The sequence below is a fragment of the Octopus sinensis genome, linkage group LG2 (assembly GCF_006345805.1).
Source record: "Octopus sinensis linkage group LG2, ASM634580v1, whole genome shotgun sequence".
Taxonomy (NCBI): Eukaryota; Metazoa; Mollusca; class Cephalopoda; order Octopoda; family Octopodidae; genus Octopus; species Octopus sinensis.
In genome coordinates, this window is record NC_042998.1 from 179,335,171 (window position 1) to 179,353,860 (window position 18,690).

At 34.9% G+C, this 18,690-nt stretch overlaps 1 protein-coding gene across 1 annotated transcript in view; it reads right to left on the reverse strand.

The window, feature by feature from the left end:
* The window catches only part of LOC115228986 (extracellular matrix protein 3-like), a 507,023-nt gene that overhangs the window by 16,330 nt on the left and 472,003 nt on the right, over positions 1–18,690 (reverse strand). The window contains exons 11-15 of the mRNA XM_029799424.2: positions 16,135–16,299; positions 13,408–13,590; positions 12,255–12,385; positions 11,733–11,882; positions 525–732 (exon numbers count right to left, since the gene is read on the reverse strand). Coding sequence (XP_029655284.1) covers positions 525–732; positions 11,733–11,882; positions 12,255–12,385; positions 13,408–13,590; positions 16,135–16,299 — 837 coding nt within the window. The remainder of the gene's footprint in view (positions 1–524; positions 733–11,732; positions 11,883–12,254; positions 12,386–13,407; positions 13,591–16,134; positions 16,300–18,690) is intronic.

Here is an 18,690-nt window from a genome sequence, read left to right on the forward strand (position 1 = left end):
ACTAAAAGATATTTGCTCAAGGTATTACACAGTAGGACTGAACCTAGAACCATGTGCTTGGGAAGTCAGTTTCTGACCACTCAGTCACACCTTTGCTTTAGTTCATATATTCAATTTAAATGGAAATTATATATATATATAATGAAAGAAAGGTTTATGTTTTGACTTAAAGAGACTTAAATTATAACATTTGTTAATGGTAATATTTTAGATCAGTGGTTCACTACTGGGTCCATTATGGCCCATGAGGGTCTACATAAGATTTTGCTGCTAATATTTATGTGCAATAAGTTGGGTATACTTTTACATTACACAAAATATTTCAACAATTTTTTTTATACAGTTTGTAATGTCATTTAATTATAAAAATATAACGGGACATTTTTTAAACGTCAAATGTCTATGAGGGTCCAGTTAAGTAAAATAGGAATCAAAAGGTCCCATAGGCAAAAAAATTGTTGAGAAACACTGTTTTAGATAAGGCAGAATTCCAATATATCTCTTGATAGAAAAATCCATTTTACCTGGTCCAAAGTATATACTGTCTAACGTGATTCCTTTTGTGGATGTGAAGAAAGTGTTGGCTTCAACATTACTTAAACCACTAGGAGCATCATCAGGGTGTCTTGGAGCAGAGACACGCCAGCGGAATCTGGTCAATGTATCATTAATGCCCTCTTTCTCGCAGAGCTTTTTGCTTGTTGAAAAGTCAGGATGTCTTGGATTACATGGCTGAAAAGATAATAAATAAAATATAATAACGAGCACTCAGAGAGCGCAAACTTCCACCAAGGCAACACCAATGTCCTCTCAACAATTAGCTAGGGATGATTTTTAAAATGAGAATATCTGAAATAAACTGCTCTCACAAACAAGAATACTAAAAAATGAATCCGACCACTCTCAAAACTTGAGTAAAAAAGCAGGAAAAATAATCCAGAATCCTTGATTGATCCCAAATTCTAATCAGTTCATGCCAGTCACAGGCCAAACATCCCTGAAAGTTTCATCTGAATCCAACCAGCGGTTCTTGAGATATCTTTTCCGCAGACAAACAAACAAACATAACTGAAAACAATACCTCTGCCTTCACTATGGTGGAGGCAATAATAATAATAATAATAATAATAATAATAATAATAATAATAATAATAATAATCCTTTCTACTAAAGGCACAAAGCCTGAAATTTGCAAAGAGGGGACTAGTTGATTACATTGACCTCCAATGTTTCACTGGTACTTAATCTATCAACTCCAAAAGGATGAAAGGCAAAATTGACCATGGCAGAATTTGAACTCAGAACGTAAAGATAGATGAAATGCTGCTAAATATTTCGTCCGGCATGCTAATGATTCTGCCCGCTCGCCACCTTAATAACAATGAATAAAAATGAATAAAAGAGAAAAGGATGTTTATAAATTCAATAAATCATCATTGGTTTTTGATTCTATGAATCATTGAGAGTTTTCTGAAATAATGAGAAAAACAATATCCTCTTATGTCAATAATAAAAAAAAAATTCTTTTGGCTGTTTAGAATTTGGTATATACAGTAAATTTTCTGATACATTATTGCTGATATAATAGTAATCATAAACACACGCATACACATTCACACATGCATACAAACACACTCTCTCTCTTTCTCCCTCATGCACATACACATGCATGACCATAATAGTATTTGCGTATGAGTGTCATCCACTTCTATATTTCCTGCATTGACTCTATACACACACACACATGTACACATTTACATCCATATATATGCTTGCATGTGTGTGTGTTATTCACTCAACGTTTTAGTACATTGACTATACACTCTCTCTCACACACACACACATACCAATACACACATACATACACATGGATAAGTGAAGGCATGCTACTCTCCCATACTCAACTGAATTAACTAAACACAAGCCAATGAGCAGGCATCTATGAGGTTGTTCAACCTATGAGAAACAACAACCAAATCCCCTCAAAATCATACCCCATTATTTTAGAAAAGGGCATGTAAATTGTCATCCTGATTTCCCTGCGTATATGGAATAGATGATATGGCCATGGCTGGAATGATTTTGATCATAGCTCTGCTTGATCAGGGCGACTTGGGACTGACAGCAACAACTGAGCACATATATATGTATATACATTGTATATATACATACATATATATATATATATATATATATATACAAACACAGATGCACAAACATATACACAAGCACACACATGTATGTATATATATATATATATATATATATATACATGTGTGCGTGTGTGTATATGTTTGTGCATCTGTGTTTGTCTTTCTCCAACATTGCTTGACAACCAATGCTGATGTGTTTCCATCCCTGTAACTTAGTGGTTCGGCAAAAGAGACCGATAGAGTAAGTACTAGGCTTACAACGAATAAGTCCTGGGGTCAGTTTGCTCGACTAAAAGTGACTGAAACAAGTAAAAGACATACACACAGGTACACCTCACATACACACAATAACACCATGGGTATGCATGAGAGTGCGTTTTGCATTCCAACATTTTAATTAAATATTTGAACACACACAGATGCCTACTTACACACATGTATAAATACATACACACACACACACACACTAAATGCATACATGCATACATACATTCACACATATGCACACATACATAAATTTATGCATATGTACAGGCATACATGGATACATACATAGACAAGCAGGCATACATACATACACATGCATGCAAGTATGCATTCATACACATATGCATGCATGTATACATACATAATGCACTACTACACACATACATATAAAGATATGTATACACACGCACTTACACACACACACACGCACAAACACACTGCCATACATACATAGATATATACTACACATACATATATACACACATATATACACACATACATAGATAGACACATACATAGTTATGTTCATACATACATGCACACATACATACATAATTAATTAATTAAATAATAAAGGCTCTTGTTATGATTACTAAATTTCATTAAAGCAAAATAAAAAGATAAGAAATATTTTACAGATTTATAAAAAGAAAAAGGATAAAAGAGGGGGTTTTATTTGGAACAAGGGTTGTTCAGCAAATTATTTTTCCTGATCAGCAAATTATTTTTCTAACAGGTTATTTATATGAGAGTTGATGAGAGAGAGAGGGGGGGGAGATAGGGAGAGATAGAGAAAAAGACAGAGTGAGAGTGGGAGAGAGAGAGAGAGAGGGGGAGAGAGAGATAATGAAACAGTAATCATTAATGAGGTGGAGAGAGAATATAGGGAGAGAAATATATGTGTAAATTTGAAATCAGATACATTGATGCCAACACATACGTGCATGCAAACATACATATGTACATATATACACACACACATACATACATACATATATACATACATATATATACCATCCGATTTTCTGAGTACCTCATTTCTTCTAATACATATATATATAACACACACACACACACACATATATACATGTATGTACATATACATATATATGTATATATCGCTATCAGTCTGTCTGTCTGTCTCTTTTCTGTATATATATATATATATATAATATAATATATATATATATATATATTGCTTTTCGATAAATGATCTGTTTTTCTTAATATATATATGTGTGTATCATATATCTATCTATCTATCTATCTATCTATCTATCTATATATATATATATATATATATATATATATATAATATATATATTGCTTTTCAATAAATGATCTGTTTTTCTTAATATATATATATGTGTGTATCATATATATATATATATAGCTTGGAATATGAGTGTGTGCATGCAAATGTGCCAGTGTGTGTGTGTGTGTACGTGCGTAATTTTTCATTTAACAAAAAAACAATAGTGATTTTAAATGATTAATCAGATTTTAGTGAGACATTTCTCCTTGTTGCTGACTCACAAACAATATAAAAATCTATCGTCTCTTGTCTCACTGACTCACTCATAACATAGGATTTCTGATGGCTCCTCTTCTGCACAAGTATCCTCATTATTCCTTTGTTTTTCCATTCCAGAAGCTATTTGTGCTAATTAACTATATTGTTTTCTCTTTTCAGAGAACACACACACACACACACATACACTTACATACAACCTGTTTCTCTCTCCCTCTCTCTCTCTTGCTTGCTTGTTCTCTCTTTCTTTCCAACATGTATAAATAATATATATATATATATATATACATTCATATATATATATATACATACACACATATATATAAGCACATATATATGCATAAATATATATATATACTTACATACATATACATATATACACATACATAAATACATATATATACATACATAAATACACATACATAAATACATATATACACATACATAAATACATATATATATAGACATAAATAGACACATGAATACATATATACACATACATAAATACATATACATACATACATACATAAATACATAAATACATATACATACATACATACATACATACATACATACATATATGCACACACACACACACACACACACACACACACATATATATATATATCCTGAAGGATGAACTACATATACATCACTTGATATTGTATTTATTAATATTTTATAATAATTTTTACAAAAGAAGCACATTATAACGAATATATATACATACATATATACATTCATATACATTCATACACATATACATATACATAGTGTGTGTGTGTGCATATGAAACAAAATCATAAGGGTATATACCTAACCTGTTCCACTGCTCAAAGGTATGAGTATGAAATTTTACACACACACACACAAACACACACACACAAACACACACATACACATACAAACATACATACATATGATGTAGCTGAACTGCATTTCTGTGAAAGAAGCACAATCACCAGCTGTTCCAAAATGCCATCAAAATATGAAACCCCTTTGCTCTATGGTACAATGTTTTTGCATAAAGAATATACAAAACCATCTGTAGGAATGATTGATTACCCTGTGGCAATTCCACTGATGTAGACTGTCTATAGATTTCAACACAAAGAATATTCCAATCAAAACTTCAATCAAATGGAAATGCAACACATTCGATATAATCATCTGGGACAGAAAACAGGGGAACTTACTTTTCTGTTCTAACACCATTCATGTCTAAGATGTATTTTATTATATATATATATATATATATTATATATATATATATATATATATATATATATATATATATATATATATACCTATACATACATACATACATATATATATATATATACAAATACATACATACATAAATACATATACATACATATATATATATACATACATATATATATATACAAATACATACATACATATGATATATATATATGCATATATATATATACAAATACATACATAATGATATATATATATATAATATATATATATATACAAATACATACATACATAATGATATATATATACTTATATATATACAAATGCATACATACATAATGATATATATATACATATATATAATGATATATATACATCATTATATATATGTATATATATTTAAGATATATCATATAATATTCGTTATATATATTATATATAATATATATATATATTTATAACTCTTGGAGTGGTTGGCGTTAGGAAGGGCATCCGGCTGTAGAAACACTGCCAGATCAGACTGGAGCCTGGTGCAGCCTCCTGGCTTCCCAGACCCTGGTCAAACCGTCCAACCCATGCTATCATGGAAAACAGATGATGATGATGATGATGATATATATATATGTATGTCTATAGATATGTATGCATGTATGTATGTGTATATTTATATTATATATATATATTATATAAGTATATATATAGGTATGTATGTATACGTGTATATATATATATATATATATATATATATATATGTAGAAAGAGAGAGAGAGAGAGAGAGAAATAGACAGACAGACAGACAGACAGACAGACAGACAGACAGATAGACAGACAGACAGACAGACAGATAGATAGATAGATAGATAGATAGATAGATAGATCCAATTCTTGATTAGCACTATATTTTATTGACTCTGGAGCAGCCCAGAGGATGACAAGTTCAGAAACTATTGAAGTTAGAAAAACCAAGTTTTCTAATCAATTATTTCAGTTGTCAACAAAAGGTATCTCATGAGCGAATTACTGATTTCTGATTGTGAACTGAGAAGAGATCTTATGCAACTCAATGGAATTTTTTCTCAGAGCATGAGTTCTTCATTTTTGCCATATGTGGTGAAAGATATAAATGAATGAATGAATGTATGTATGTATGTATGTATGTATGTCATTATGCAATTTTATTTCAAGATTTAGAGAAAGAGCTGGTATCTAACCTAGATCTAAGACTACTACATCGGAATTTCAACATCAACAACAGGGTATTTTTGTATGTATGTATGTATGTATGTATGTATGTATATGTGCAGATTTGTATGTTTTGTTTTATGTATGTATTCACATGTATATATTTGCATATCAAGACATGCTCATATATATTTGAATGATAAACTTCTGGAAAGTTTTACAGATTTTTTTACAGTTCCAGTGCTGGATTGGATCTGTAGTCTTCAAATTAGCTTTCTCCTTTCTGGTTTAGAGGAGCCTTATTTCTCAAGATTTGTATTTAGGTAGTGAATTACATATCCCAGGACCCCAATAATTACAGGTATAAACCTGAACTTGTAATCTGGATGGAGCAACTGCAGATTTCTCAATAGTTCAGCATAGGTATTTTCTTTTTCCAAGATCTTCAGCTTTATGTTAACATATGCTGGGCAGCTAATTTCCACAACTGTACACAGTTTCTCTTCTTTATCCCTAATCGTCATATCAGGTCTGTTGTGCTTACATTTTATTGAGGTTTTCACTGAGACATTCCAAAATGAAATGAAGTGCTTTACTCAAGAACACAATGTAATGTTCCTTCTTCCTTCTCGAGACATACCAGGCTCATAAGGGCCAGTTTCCCGGTTTCAGTGGCGTAGAAATTCCCCACCTGGATGGGACGCTGGTCTGTCGCAGGATTACTCATTTTTGCCAGCTGAGTGGACTGGAGTAATGTGAAAATGAAGTGTTTTGCTCAAGAACACAATGCATCGCCCGCTCCTGGAATCGAAACCACAACCTAATGATCATGAGTTCAACACCCTAACCACTAAGCCACACACCTCCACACTAAGCCACATGCTTCCACACTAAGCCACATGCCTCCACAACAATGTAATGCTTAGTCTGGGAATTGAACCCATGATCTCACAATTGTGAGTGCAACACAAAGCTTTGCACCTTCGCTAGACACACACACACTGCAAAAAACCAATTCTGTTCTGGCCACTTCTCTCATACTTTTACACACCTTTTCCCTCACATCTCTGAGCATAAAGCAGTCCTCTTGGGGTTTGTAGTCTTGCAAATTGCACACTGGCCATGCTAGTGCTGGTGGCAGGAAGAAACACCGAGTATACACTGTAAAGTGGTTGGTGTTAGGAATAGCACCCAACTATATAAACTGTGCCAAAGCAGGTACTGGAACATAATGCAGCCCTTGAGCCCATCAGATCCTGTCAAACCATCCAACCCATGTCAGCATGCAACATGGACATTAAGTGGAGATGATGATGATGTTTATATGGTGCTCATCATAACATTAAACAATGTACTGAAGGATAAATTGTTTCTTAGCTAGATACTACTGGAAAAGTATCTTATAGCCAGTTCTATTTTATAATGCAATATATATGTGTGTGTGTGTGTATTTGAATTTCTACATTTCTGACATTCACAGTTATGACCTCAGAAAGAACTCTTATTAATCTATAAGCCATCATCACCCCTAAATCCCCATTAAGTTGTTAGTATTAGAAAGAACTTTCATGTCTACATAAACCAATTGTGTTAACAACCTTCCAGTAATGGCACAACAAACATACATATTTTCATAACCATTCAACTAATGTTTAACCTGAACAAATCAATATATAGTAAACGTAAAAGTAAAATAATATGCAAAGACAAAAGCAAAACCAAAACCAAAAAAAAAAAAAAAAAAAAAAATTCCAAGAATTCTTCAAATATTCAAAAGCAATGCTATATTCAGGAAATTCTTCAATTAAATTCCTCCGAGGTAATTTGGTCTCTCATATAATTTAATGATATTGAGTTCAGCTGTAACATGAACTATTATAACCGAGAACATATATGCTACTGATACAATTTTACACTATTTATGTCTAGCTAGAGCTTTCTACATGATTTATAAACATAGCCGACTGACATTTAAGAGCTACAATAGGCCAAATCAATTGTATTGGCCTACTGACTAAACTGGTTGACTTTCATATATCAACTGCTGCTACTGTAATGTATCTATGGCAGGGTAAGCGATCTAATATGCCACCTGATTTCACATCACTAAGTGGTCTTTAGAGGCCTTTGGTATTGTTCGCTCTGTTGGAAATGTTTTAGAGCATCCATATTTCTCCTGCAGATATTGACATGCAGATGCAGACACTGACCTGCAGAGGTGGGTATTAGCTGCATCAACCTCACCACACTGGGAGTGCCTTCAAAGATCATGGCCACTGTCTGTCCTCTCTTATTTATAAAAATGTATTTAGCTCTAAAGGATCTGCACTATCTAGCCACAAATAAGAACTATGATGAGGTGCTACTTATTTATTCTGTATAAATATTTTATAAACTTGAATGTGGTTAAGAAGCTGTAGGGACAGGCATAGCTGTGTGGTTATGGAGCTCATTTTGCAACCAAATGGTTTTGAGTAAAGTTTCACAGAATAGAACCATGGGCAAGTGTCTTCTGCTTTAGCCCTGGGCCAACCAAGGTACTGGGAGTAAATTTGAGTGTGTGTGTGTGCTTGCTTGTGTTTATCCTCCACCACCACTTGATAACTGGTGTTGGCTTGTTTATATACCTGTAACTTAGAAGTTTAGCAAAAAAGATGGATAAAATATACTAGAATTAAAATAAGTATTGGGCTTCATTTGCTCAACTAAATGCTTCAAAGGCAGTGCTCCAGTATGGCTGCAGTTCAATGACTGAAACCAGTAAAAGATAAAAAAAAAACTGAAGTGTTCAGCTCAAATATTACCATGAGTATTACCATGGCTTGGAGAAATCCTCACTTCAAGTCATTAAGATTAATCCCGCATTAACAAGAAAAAGCAAGTAATTCATTCTGTTTGAAACTACAGGATTTTAATTTCTTGAAATGTCCTTTACGCACCTACAGTTCTATGTTCTGGAACATTGGAGACATGTAAAGGCTATGTGGACAAGTTATTGGTCCATTAGCTCTGAAGTCAAACATTTTTATTTCCTTGTTCTCTCTTTACTCTTTTACTCTTTTACTTGTTTCAGTCATTCGACTGTGGCCATGCTGGAGCACCGCCTTTTAGTCGAGCAAATCGACCCCGGGACTTATTCTTTGTAAGCCCAGTACTTATTCTATCGGTCTCTTTTGCCGAGCCACTAAGTGATGGGGACATAAACACACCAGCATCGGTTGTCAAGCAATGCTAGGGGGGCAAACACAGACACACAAACACACACACACATACATATATATATATACATATATACGACAGGCTTCTTTCAGTTTCCGTCTACCAAATCCACTCACAAGGCATTGGTTGGCCTGGGGCTATAGCAGAAGACACTTGCCCAAGATGTCACGCAGTGGGACTGAACCTGGAACCATGTGGTTGGTTAGCAAGCTACTTACCACACAGCCACTCCTGCGCCTGTTCTGTAGGTTTTTACTTGTGTTTCTAAGTCATATACTTAATACTATAAAAAACTAGCGCCACTATAACTGTTGCTCTGCAATACACTGTCAAATTATTTAGAAGGGAAATGACTTTTAACATTTTTCATTGTGAGTCTTGAAGGGGTATTTAATTCTATGTTTACAAAAAATTATATATCAGTAAGGATTGTAAGTTCCTAAACACATTGGGCTTAATTAGCAATGCTGAACACTCTGAGTTCATGTAAAGGCAACTTGGATGAATACGCCTTGTGTAAGCCATAACTCTTCAGACTATAACCACAAGATGAATTGACCTTGACACTGCCTGGAGCATTAGTGAAAGCAATCATTTGTGGGATGTATCTGTTTTCATCTTGGTTGAGTGAGTAGCTCAGTCATTTATTCAATCAAGCGATAATCATCCCCTCCACCACCATCCTCATCCTCATCCTCATCTTTATCATCATCATCATTTAATGTCAGTCTTCAATGCTGGCATGGGTCGGACAGTTTGATATGAGCTGGCAAGCCAGAGAACAGCAACAGGCTCCAGTGTATGCCTTAATATGGTTTTTTACAGCTGGATGTCTTTTGCAACACCAACCACTTTGCAGTGTTTACTGGGTATTTTTTTATGTGGCACCACCATCAGTGGGGTTGCCAAATAACTTACAAGATGAAGACCTCTCAGCTGGGAGAGCGAGTGGAACTGAAGGAAGTGGCTTTGTGCCAGGTGAGAAGTTAGAATATAATACAGGGAGATAGTTGCCTTACTATATAGGATATTACTTGGCTACTCCAGTAGGAAAAGAGGAAAAAATGAGGAGAGGAAGGAGAGATAGAGTTAGAGAGAAAGACAGAGACAGTCAGATTGAGAGAGAGAGAGGGAGAGAGAAAGAGAGAAATAGATGGTGTTGGATATGCACTGGAAGCTACCCACAGGTAGCAGTGGGGTAGAGTGTAAGTGGTATAGAGGATATAGAGGGGTATGTTCCATAAGATTGTGAAGGGAGATGTTCAGAGATGGGGAAGAGGTGACTGTTGCAAGTGTTGGTGAGAGAAACTGGATGGCTGGTAGTTTGGAGTATGGTAGATATATGAGAGCAGAAAGGCATGAAAGGGGAAAGTGGAGGGGAGTGTAGTGGGTAGTGATCATGAGTATTGGGATGGGAGGTTTCGGGAAGATGGATTGCAGGGACGTTTTGACAGAGGACAGATTGGGTGTAAGTGTGTGTGTGTGTGTGTGAGGGGGTTGGGGTAACAGGATGCATGGCCATAAAGGACATGTCTGCATGTATTGGTGGCCACATTTTACTTAACTTGACATGTCTTTTCAAGCAGAGCCAGTCACTGCAGGTTTCAATCCCTTGTCATCTCCTCTGTAGTCCTGGTCAAGGACACAATACAGTACCAACAATAAGATCATCATCATCATCATCATCATTTAACGTCCGTTTTCCATGCTAGCATGGGTTGGACGGTTCGACCAGGGTCTGGTAAGCCGTGGAGGCTGCACCAGGCTCTAGTCTGATCTGGCAATGTTTCTACAGCTGGATGTCCTTCCTAACGCCAACCACTCCGTGAGTGTAGTGGGTGTTTTTACGTGCCACCAGCACAGGGGCCAGAGGAGGCTGGCAAACGGCCACAATTGGTTAGTGCTTTTACATGTCACCGACACGGACGCCAGTCAGGCGGCGCTGGCATCTGTCACGTTCGAACAGTGCTTTTTATGTGTCACCGGCATGGGTGTCTTAACTACAATATGGAAATTCAGTGAATCTTTTATTTAGTAGATTATCCATTTACCCATTTGCTCCCTCTAATCAGTGTTATCAAATCATAAACATAGCAGACAGAAGACCTTATTAAATGTGTACCAGAGTAGATGAGTCAACAAATGTGTGTACATACCGTGATGCAGATACATGGGTAACCTTGAATTGGTTCCCTGGACAAATCATTGCCATAATCTCGCAATGATATTACAATTGGTTCCGTGGGAAAAGTGACATCAGCCAACTTCTTACGTTCTTCAATGTATACAAAAGCTTGGATATTTTGCTACAAATAAATGACACAATGGTTAATAAATTAGAATAGGATATAAAAAGATTGTTCGTGTAATTTCTAATGAAGCATAATGCTCATTACTTTTTGAGAAATAGAAGCAAAATTAATTAGTTCTTAACCTCAGATGAATGTGTTTAGCCAAGTGTTTTTTGCTTTTACTTCAATTAATTTTGAAAACAACGAAGAATTCAGTAAAATAACTCTTTCATTATTAAGCTCAAGTTTGGAGCATCATCAATCAACATGAAATTTTGATGCAAGTTTTTAATTTAGATGACTTTAAAACAGAAAGATTTTATCTTAGAAGCGGTTTGGTATCAAAAGAGCTCTTGAAGATTGTCATGTGACATGTCAGCTACTAACCTTTACTTCTGCTACCAAGTTCTGATCTGGTCTTAGATGAACAGTGAAGAATTCTTTCATTTCTTTCTCGTTATCATGCAAGACTTCAATCTCTATGATGTTGTGAGATACATTAACACTGAAGACAAGTTCTGCAAAGGAAACATCCAAAAACAATGAGAAAATCATTTAAATGAGGTTTATTGTATGATGCAAAGAGGAACCTCCTTAAAGGGAATATCATTGAAGAGATAATGCTTTAATGATGCAGTGTGAATGAGCATCATTATGCATCAGACTGCATCAAAAATGATGCGGTCTGAATGAGCAGTGTGTTTGTGTGTCTGTGTGGCCATTTGTGGAGACATAGCAAAAGAGTTAAGTTCAGTTTGGAATATGCTGCACCTTAGGCAAGTATCTTCTATCATAGCCATGAGTGAATGCAAGGCTATGTATAAAACTAAGTAGATGGAAACTGGAAGCACATTCAATGGGTTGGTGTGATCCAAAGGCCTAACTTTACCACTCACAATGTTATGCTGAGTTTACCTGGACATAGATGAGTTTGTAAAGTAGACTTTTACATTATAATTAATTAAAATTGTCATTTATTTTAATTATATAATGAGCAAGTAACTTTATTGACTGATCAGCTGTCAAAACTGACTTGAGATCCATTATCATATAGCTTTGCACGTGCATATGAGCTGGGTAAGTTATTATTAAGGAGACTTTTAAGGCACTGAGCTGGCAGAACTGTCAGCAGCCCAGATAAAATGCTTAGTGGCATTTTGTCTGTCTTTATATCCTGAATTCAAATTCTGTTGAAGTTGATTTTGCGTTTCATTGTTTTGGGTTGATAAAATAAGTATCAGGTGAGTATTGGGATTGATGTAATCAACTTCCCCCACTGTCCTCAAAAACTGCTGGCCCTGTGCCAAAATTTGAAACCACATTGCCACAAGAAACTAGGTTGATATTGCAGAAAAATTGCTGTGTAGTAAATGATTTAGTCTTTTCAGTACCGAGTTCAGCTTCTGCCAAGGTCAAGGTCAACTTAATTTTTTATCCTTCAGAAAAATGATAAAATAGAATACCATTGAAAGTTTGGGGTTGACTGTGTTCCCTTTGTGAAAATTTCCAGTCATGTCAGAAATTATATATAAGAAATTACCTCTAGATATTCCATTGTAATCTCTTCCAGCAATTGCTGAGCCATCTTCAGTATGGACCCTTACTACAGATGTCTTGGTTAGGTCACCATAGCGAGCTACAGGGATTCGAACAAATGCAACTTCTCCATACTCAAAGGGTTCTTTAACAGAAAACTCAATGTTTTCAAACTTGATGACAGGTTCTGAAAAAAGGAAAAGAAGAGATTATAACAGACATCTACCTGGATAGACAATGGCAGAATTAAGAGAGAAAGAGAGAGAGAGAGAGAGAGAGAGAGAGAGAGAGAGAGTGAGATAGAGAGAGTGAGAGCTGGACAGAATGTCTTTAGTTACATTTCTTTATGAATGTGAATGTCACTGGGTTTCCTACGGTTTTTTTTTTGTCCTTTTAGGGTTGATGATTGAGGCACTCGCAAAAGTGTAGCAAAGTGGTGTGTGTGTGAAAAGGTAAGACTATTACCCCCAGCCCATGCAAGTGTTGATGTAGTAATGCATAAATTTTCTCTGGACTATCATGTTTGTTAATCAAAGTAAGGGCACAGTACTGAGAAACCTTGTTATAATACTGATCCACTATACTCTAAACCAAAATGTGTCAATTATCATGATCATGATCATCATGATGATCATCATCATCGCTTAACGTCCACTTTCCATGCTAGCATGGGTTGGACGATTTGACTGAGGGCTGGCGAACCAGATGGCTGCACCAGGCTCCAATCTGATCTGGCAGAGTTTCTACGGCTGGATGCCCTTCCTAACGCCAGCCACTCTGAGAGTGTAGTGGGTGCTTTTTACATGCTACCGGCAAAGGAGCCAGTCAGGCAGTTCTGGCAATGACCTTAGAAATAATTAAGCTGGCAGAATCTTTAGCACACTGGGCAAAATACTTAGTGATATTTCACCCATCTTTATGTTCTGAGTTAAATTCTGCTAAAGTCGACTTTGCCTTCGTGGTTTTGGGGCCAATAAAATAAATACCAGATGAAAACTGGGATAAATGTAATCAACTTAACCCCTTCTCCAGAATTGCTGGCCTTGAGCCTAAATTTGAAACCCAATATTAGAAATAATCCTCATTGACATTTGCTATTAAAAATATGTAAATTAGAAAACAGCTGATTGGTTGATATCATGTATTGATTGAATTCACTGATTGGCTAAAATAACTGATTCAATGAAGTCACTGATTGGCTGAAATTACTGATTGATAGAAATAACTGAATTAATGAATCACTGATTGGCTGAAATAACTGACTGGTAAAAATAACTGATTAGTGAAAGAAACTCGTTAGTCGAAATCAATAGTTGGCGGAACTAATTCAATGGTAAGAAATAACTGAATGGTTGAAATTAGGAATCAAAATTAAAAGTATGTTTTGTATCCTACTCTGTTTATCAGAGATAGAAACAAAGATCCCTAAAGTCATAAACAGTGGATCAGCATAGCTGTTGATATCATTAACCCTTTCGTACCGTATTTATTTTGAGATGCTCTGTGTTTCTTTGAATTATTTAAAATATAACAAAGAATTTAGTAAAATAATGTAGTCATCATTAAGCTAGTATTAGGAACATAAATTGGGACTAAGTTTTGGTGGAAGATTTTAATTCAAAACTTATGAAAACAAGACATTTGTACTAAAGAGCCACAGCCGGGGTGGTGCTCGAGCATGGCCACAGTCAAATGACTGAAACAAGTAAAAGTAAAAGTAAATAAAGCATTTTAAGCTCAGCCGTCTCATCTCATTATAGACACTTTATTCAAGTTTGTCACAGCAATAATATATATATACAAAAATGACCCATAATAATCCATATTTTGTCAGATTATTGAATATATGAATAATTTGTCATTGTTAATGTTAGACAACTTGTCATTTACACCTATAACCCTGCAGATGGCACTCTTCTGCTAGATTTATTATTGATGTAAATTATATTGCGTTAGTCTTCATAGTCTCATTGGTATATTTTATTTCTACTTTGTGTTGTTACAGATACAATTATACAGCTGAAGTAGCTCATTATTGTATGTTATATTGAATTCTCTGTCTGTCCGCCTGCCTCTCTTTCTTTATCTATCTGTCTATATCTATATGTTTGTGTGTGTGCGTGTATATATGTATATATATATATACACACATATAGTATGTGACTGTGAAGACCCGACAAATGAAGTGAGTTCATGGCTCGCAGGATGGTCTGCTGTGCTAACCTTGGATCGTTGAGTGATCCGCTGTTCTTGAGGAGACCTATTGAGTCAAGTACATCACCACCAACATCAAAATCAAATGGAAATTGTAGTTAAGATACAATTGGGTATTTAAGATACCCATGCCAGTGGCATGTAAAAAGCACCATCCAAACATGGCTGATGCCAGCACTGCCTGACAGGTGTCCGTGTTGGTGACATGTAAAAAGCACAAACTGATCATGGCCGTTTGCCAGTCTCCTCTGGCCCCTGTGCACCCACTACACTTACGGAGTGGTTGGCTTTAGAAAGGGCATCCAGCTGTAGAAACCATGCCAAATCAGACAGGAGTCTGGTGTAACCTTCCAGCTTGCCAGCCCTGGTCATACCATCCAACTCATGCCAGCATAAATAATGGATGCTAAATGATGATGATGATGATGATATATAAAGATATAAGAAAACAAAATCATAATTTCAAAAATAAGAAAAAACATTTAAATTTAATGTAATCAAATGCAAATAAACTTACTGTCAGCAAGGTCAGTGAGCCTGATTGTGGTGACATTTCTTCTGCCAACTTTAGCTTTCTTCAGTGACGGACTCCAAGGACTGCCAAGGACCATATAAAATTCTTCTTCTTCTTCATGAATGTGGTCTCCCATTAATTTGACAGCACACTGTTTCTCTCGTTCACCTGTAAAACATATTATCAATGCAATAAACTTTGAGTGCCAAAGACAGCAAAGTGGCAGAATTGCTAGTGTGTTGGGCAAAGTGCTTAGCAGCATTTTGTTCATCTTTATGTTCTGAGTTAAAATTCTGCCAAGGTCAACTTTGCCTTTCAGACTTTCAGGGTTGATAAAAGCTCCTTTCGAGTGTTGGGCCTCATGGAGGCAATGACCGAGACCACTGGCATTATGTTGTGCTTGAGAAGAAGCCGAATCAATCCAAGCAAAATTGCAGTCAGGGCATATACCAGTGTCACACAAATGGCACCCATGCCGGTGTCATGTAAAAGCACCTATTACACTCTCATTAGGAAGGGCATCCAGCTGTAGAAACCATGCCAAATCAGATGGAGTCTGTACTGCTGGATCACTGGTATTGAAGTAATTGACTTATCTACTCCCCTGAAGATGCTGGCCTTGTGCCAAAATTTAAAACCAATAAACTTTGAGTACCATTTTTAGTTCTGTTAAGACAGTTAGTCCAAAGCTGATTTATTTATATTGAGTTGACAGTAACTAGTAAGGGATAAAACACGGTGGATTTAGTCAAAATAAAATGATTTCATCATAAACTGGGCCCTTACCATAACATGGAGTGGACACCACAAGTTAATAAGAAAACCTAATGGACAATGTTCTTATTGGTTAGCATATTTAGTTATACCTACCTATCACACAGATTCAGTTAATATTTTTTGTCTGTAATTATAAACTACTGACCCTTGGGGATCCATATAAGATTTTGTCATTAAAATTTATGTGTAACAAAATAGTTTAAAAATGTTTTAAATACAATTCCTAATAATATTTAACTGTAAACATATAGTAGGATTTTTTAAACATCAAATGGTTATGAGAGCCTGTCTGAGTGAAAAGGATATCAAGGGTGCCCAGAGGAAAAAGTCGTTGAGAACAACTAGTTCAGAAAATAATCAACGGGACAGGAGAGGGTTGGCACTTGTGACTTTTGCAGGCCCTCTCAGACTGGTGGGATTTAAGTTTCTAGGCTTATCAATGGGTCAATTTCCGTAGAAAAAAAAGGAAGAAAATGTAGGTAGGGAAAGGAACAGGAATCTTGTTTGGATTAGTGTGCACTTATGTTAAGCAACAGGTACGCATGATGAATTAAACTGAATTAAATTAATCAATTGTGTTTGAGACCAGTGCAGGATTCATAGCAAAGAAGAAATATGTGTGTGTGTGTGTGTGTATTAACAAAATGACAATAGAGTTTAAGTAGGTCTTAATTGTTTCCATCATCACCATCATCAACATCACAACATCACCACCACCACTGCTAAACCCCCACCCTACCCCATTACCACTATTGTCACTAACGATACTGTAGATAAGTATTTTGTCACTGCTGCAATTACTACTACTACCACCACCACCACCACCACCACTACCACTACCGCCACTGCCACCACCACAGTTCAAACAGGAGAGCTGATACTATGCAAGGAAGTTAATTACTATGCTTGCTAATGACTTACTTTTCTGTTCTCTGATTTTTTATTTTTATACCAAATCATTATTTATTACTGGTGCTTTTGTAGTAATTGTTTAGCCCCAGGCTAAATCTGATTCTGCTGATCTATTATTCCAGCCATGATGTTTATAATGTGGAGGAGATTTAGCCGCTATTTCTAGGAGGTCAAGCGACGATTTTAACAGCTCTTTAGTCAGATTGCATTACAGCTATTACTACTACTGCTACTACTGCTGCTGCTGTTATTCTTTGCAACTTTTCACTTAATTTACTCTAATGATAAATATAAGGATATTGCATGCAAAATATGATTGCATTTCCTGTTGTTGTTGTTTTTCTTCTTCTTCTTCTTCTTCTTCTTATCATCATCAGCATTATTATTATTATTATTATTATTATTATTAATATTATTATTATTATTACTAATATTATTATTATTATTAGTATTATTATTAATATTATTATTATTGTTATTATTATTATTATTGTTATTATTATTATTAATATTATTATTATTATTATTATTATTATTATTATTAATATTATTACTATTATTATTATTATTATTATATATTATTATTATTATTATTACTATTATTATTATTATTATTATTATTATTACTATTATTATTATTATTATTAATATTATTATTATTACTATTATTATTATTATTATTATTATTATTATTATCATTATTATTATCATTATTATTATTTATATAGAATCTACCAAAGGAAGTTGGTAACTTAATTTATTTGAGTTCCTGTAGTCACGGCTTTCAGTATTTGGCAAACTTGCGTTGGAATGCAATCTTTCCTGCCTAGACGGTAGGAAGGAAACTTGACACTAATTAGCTATTTGTTA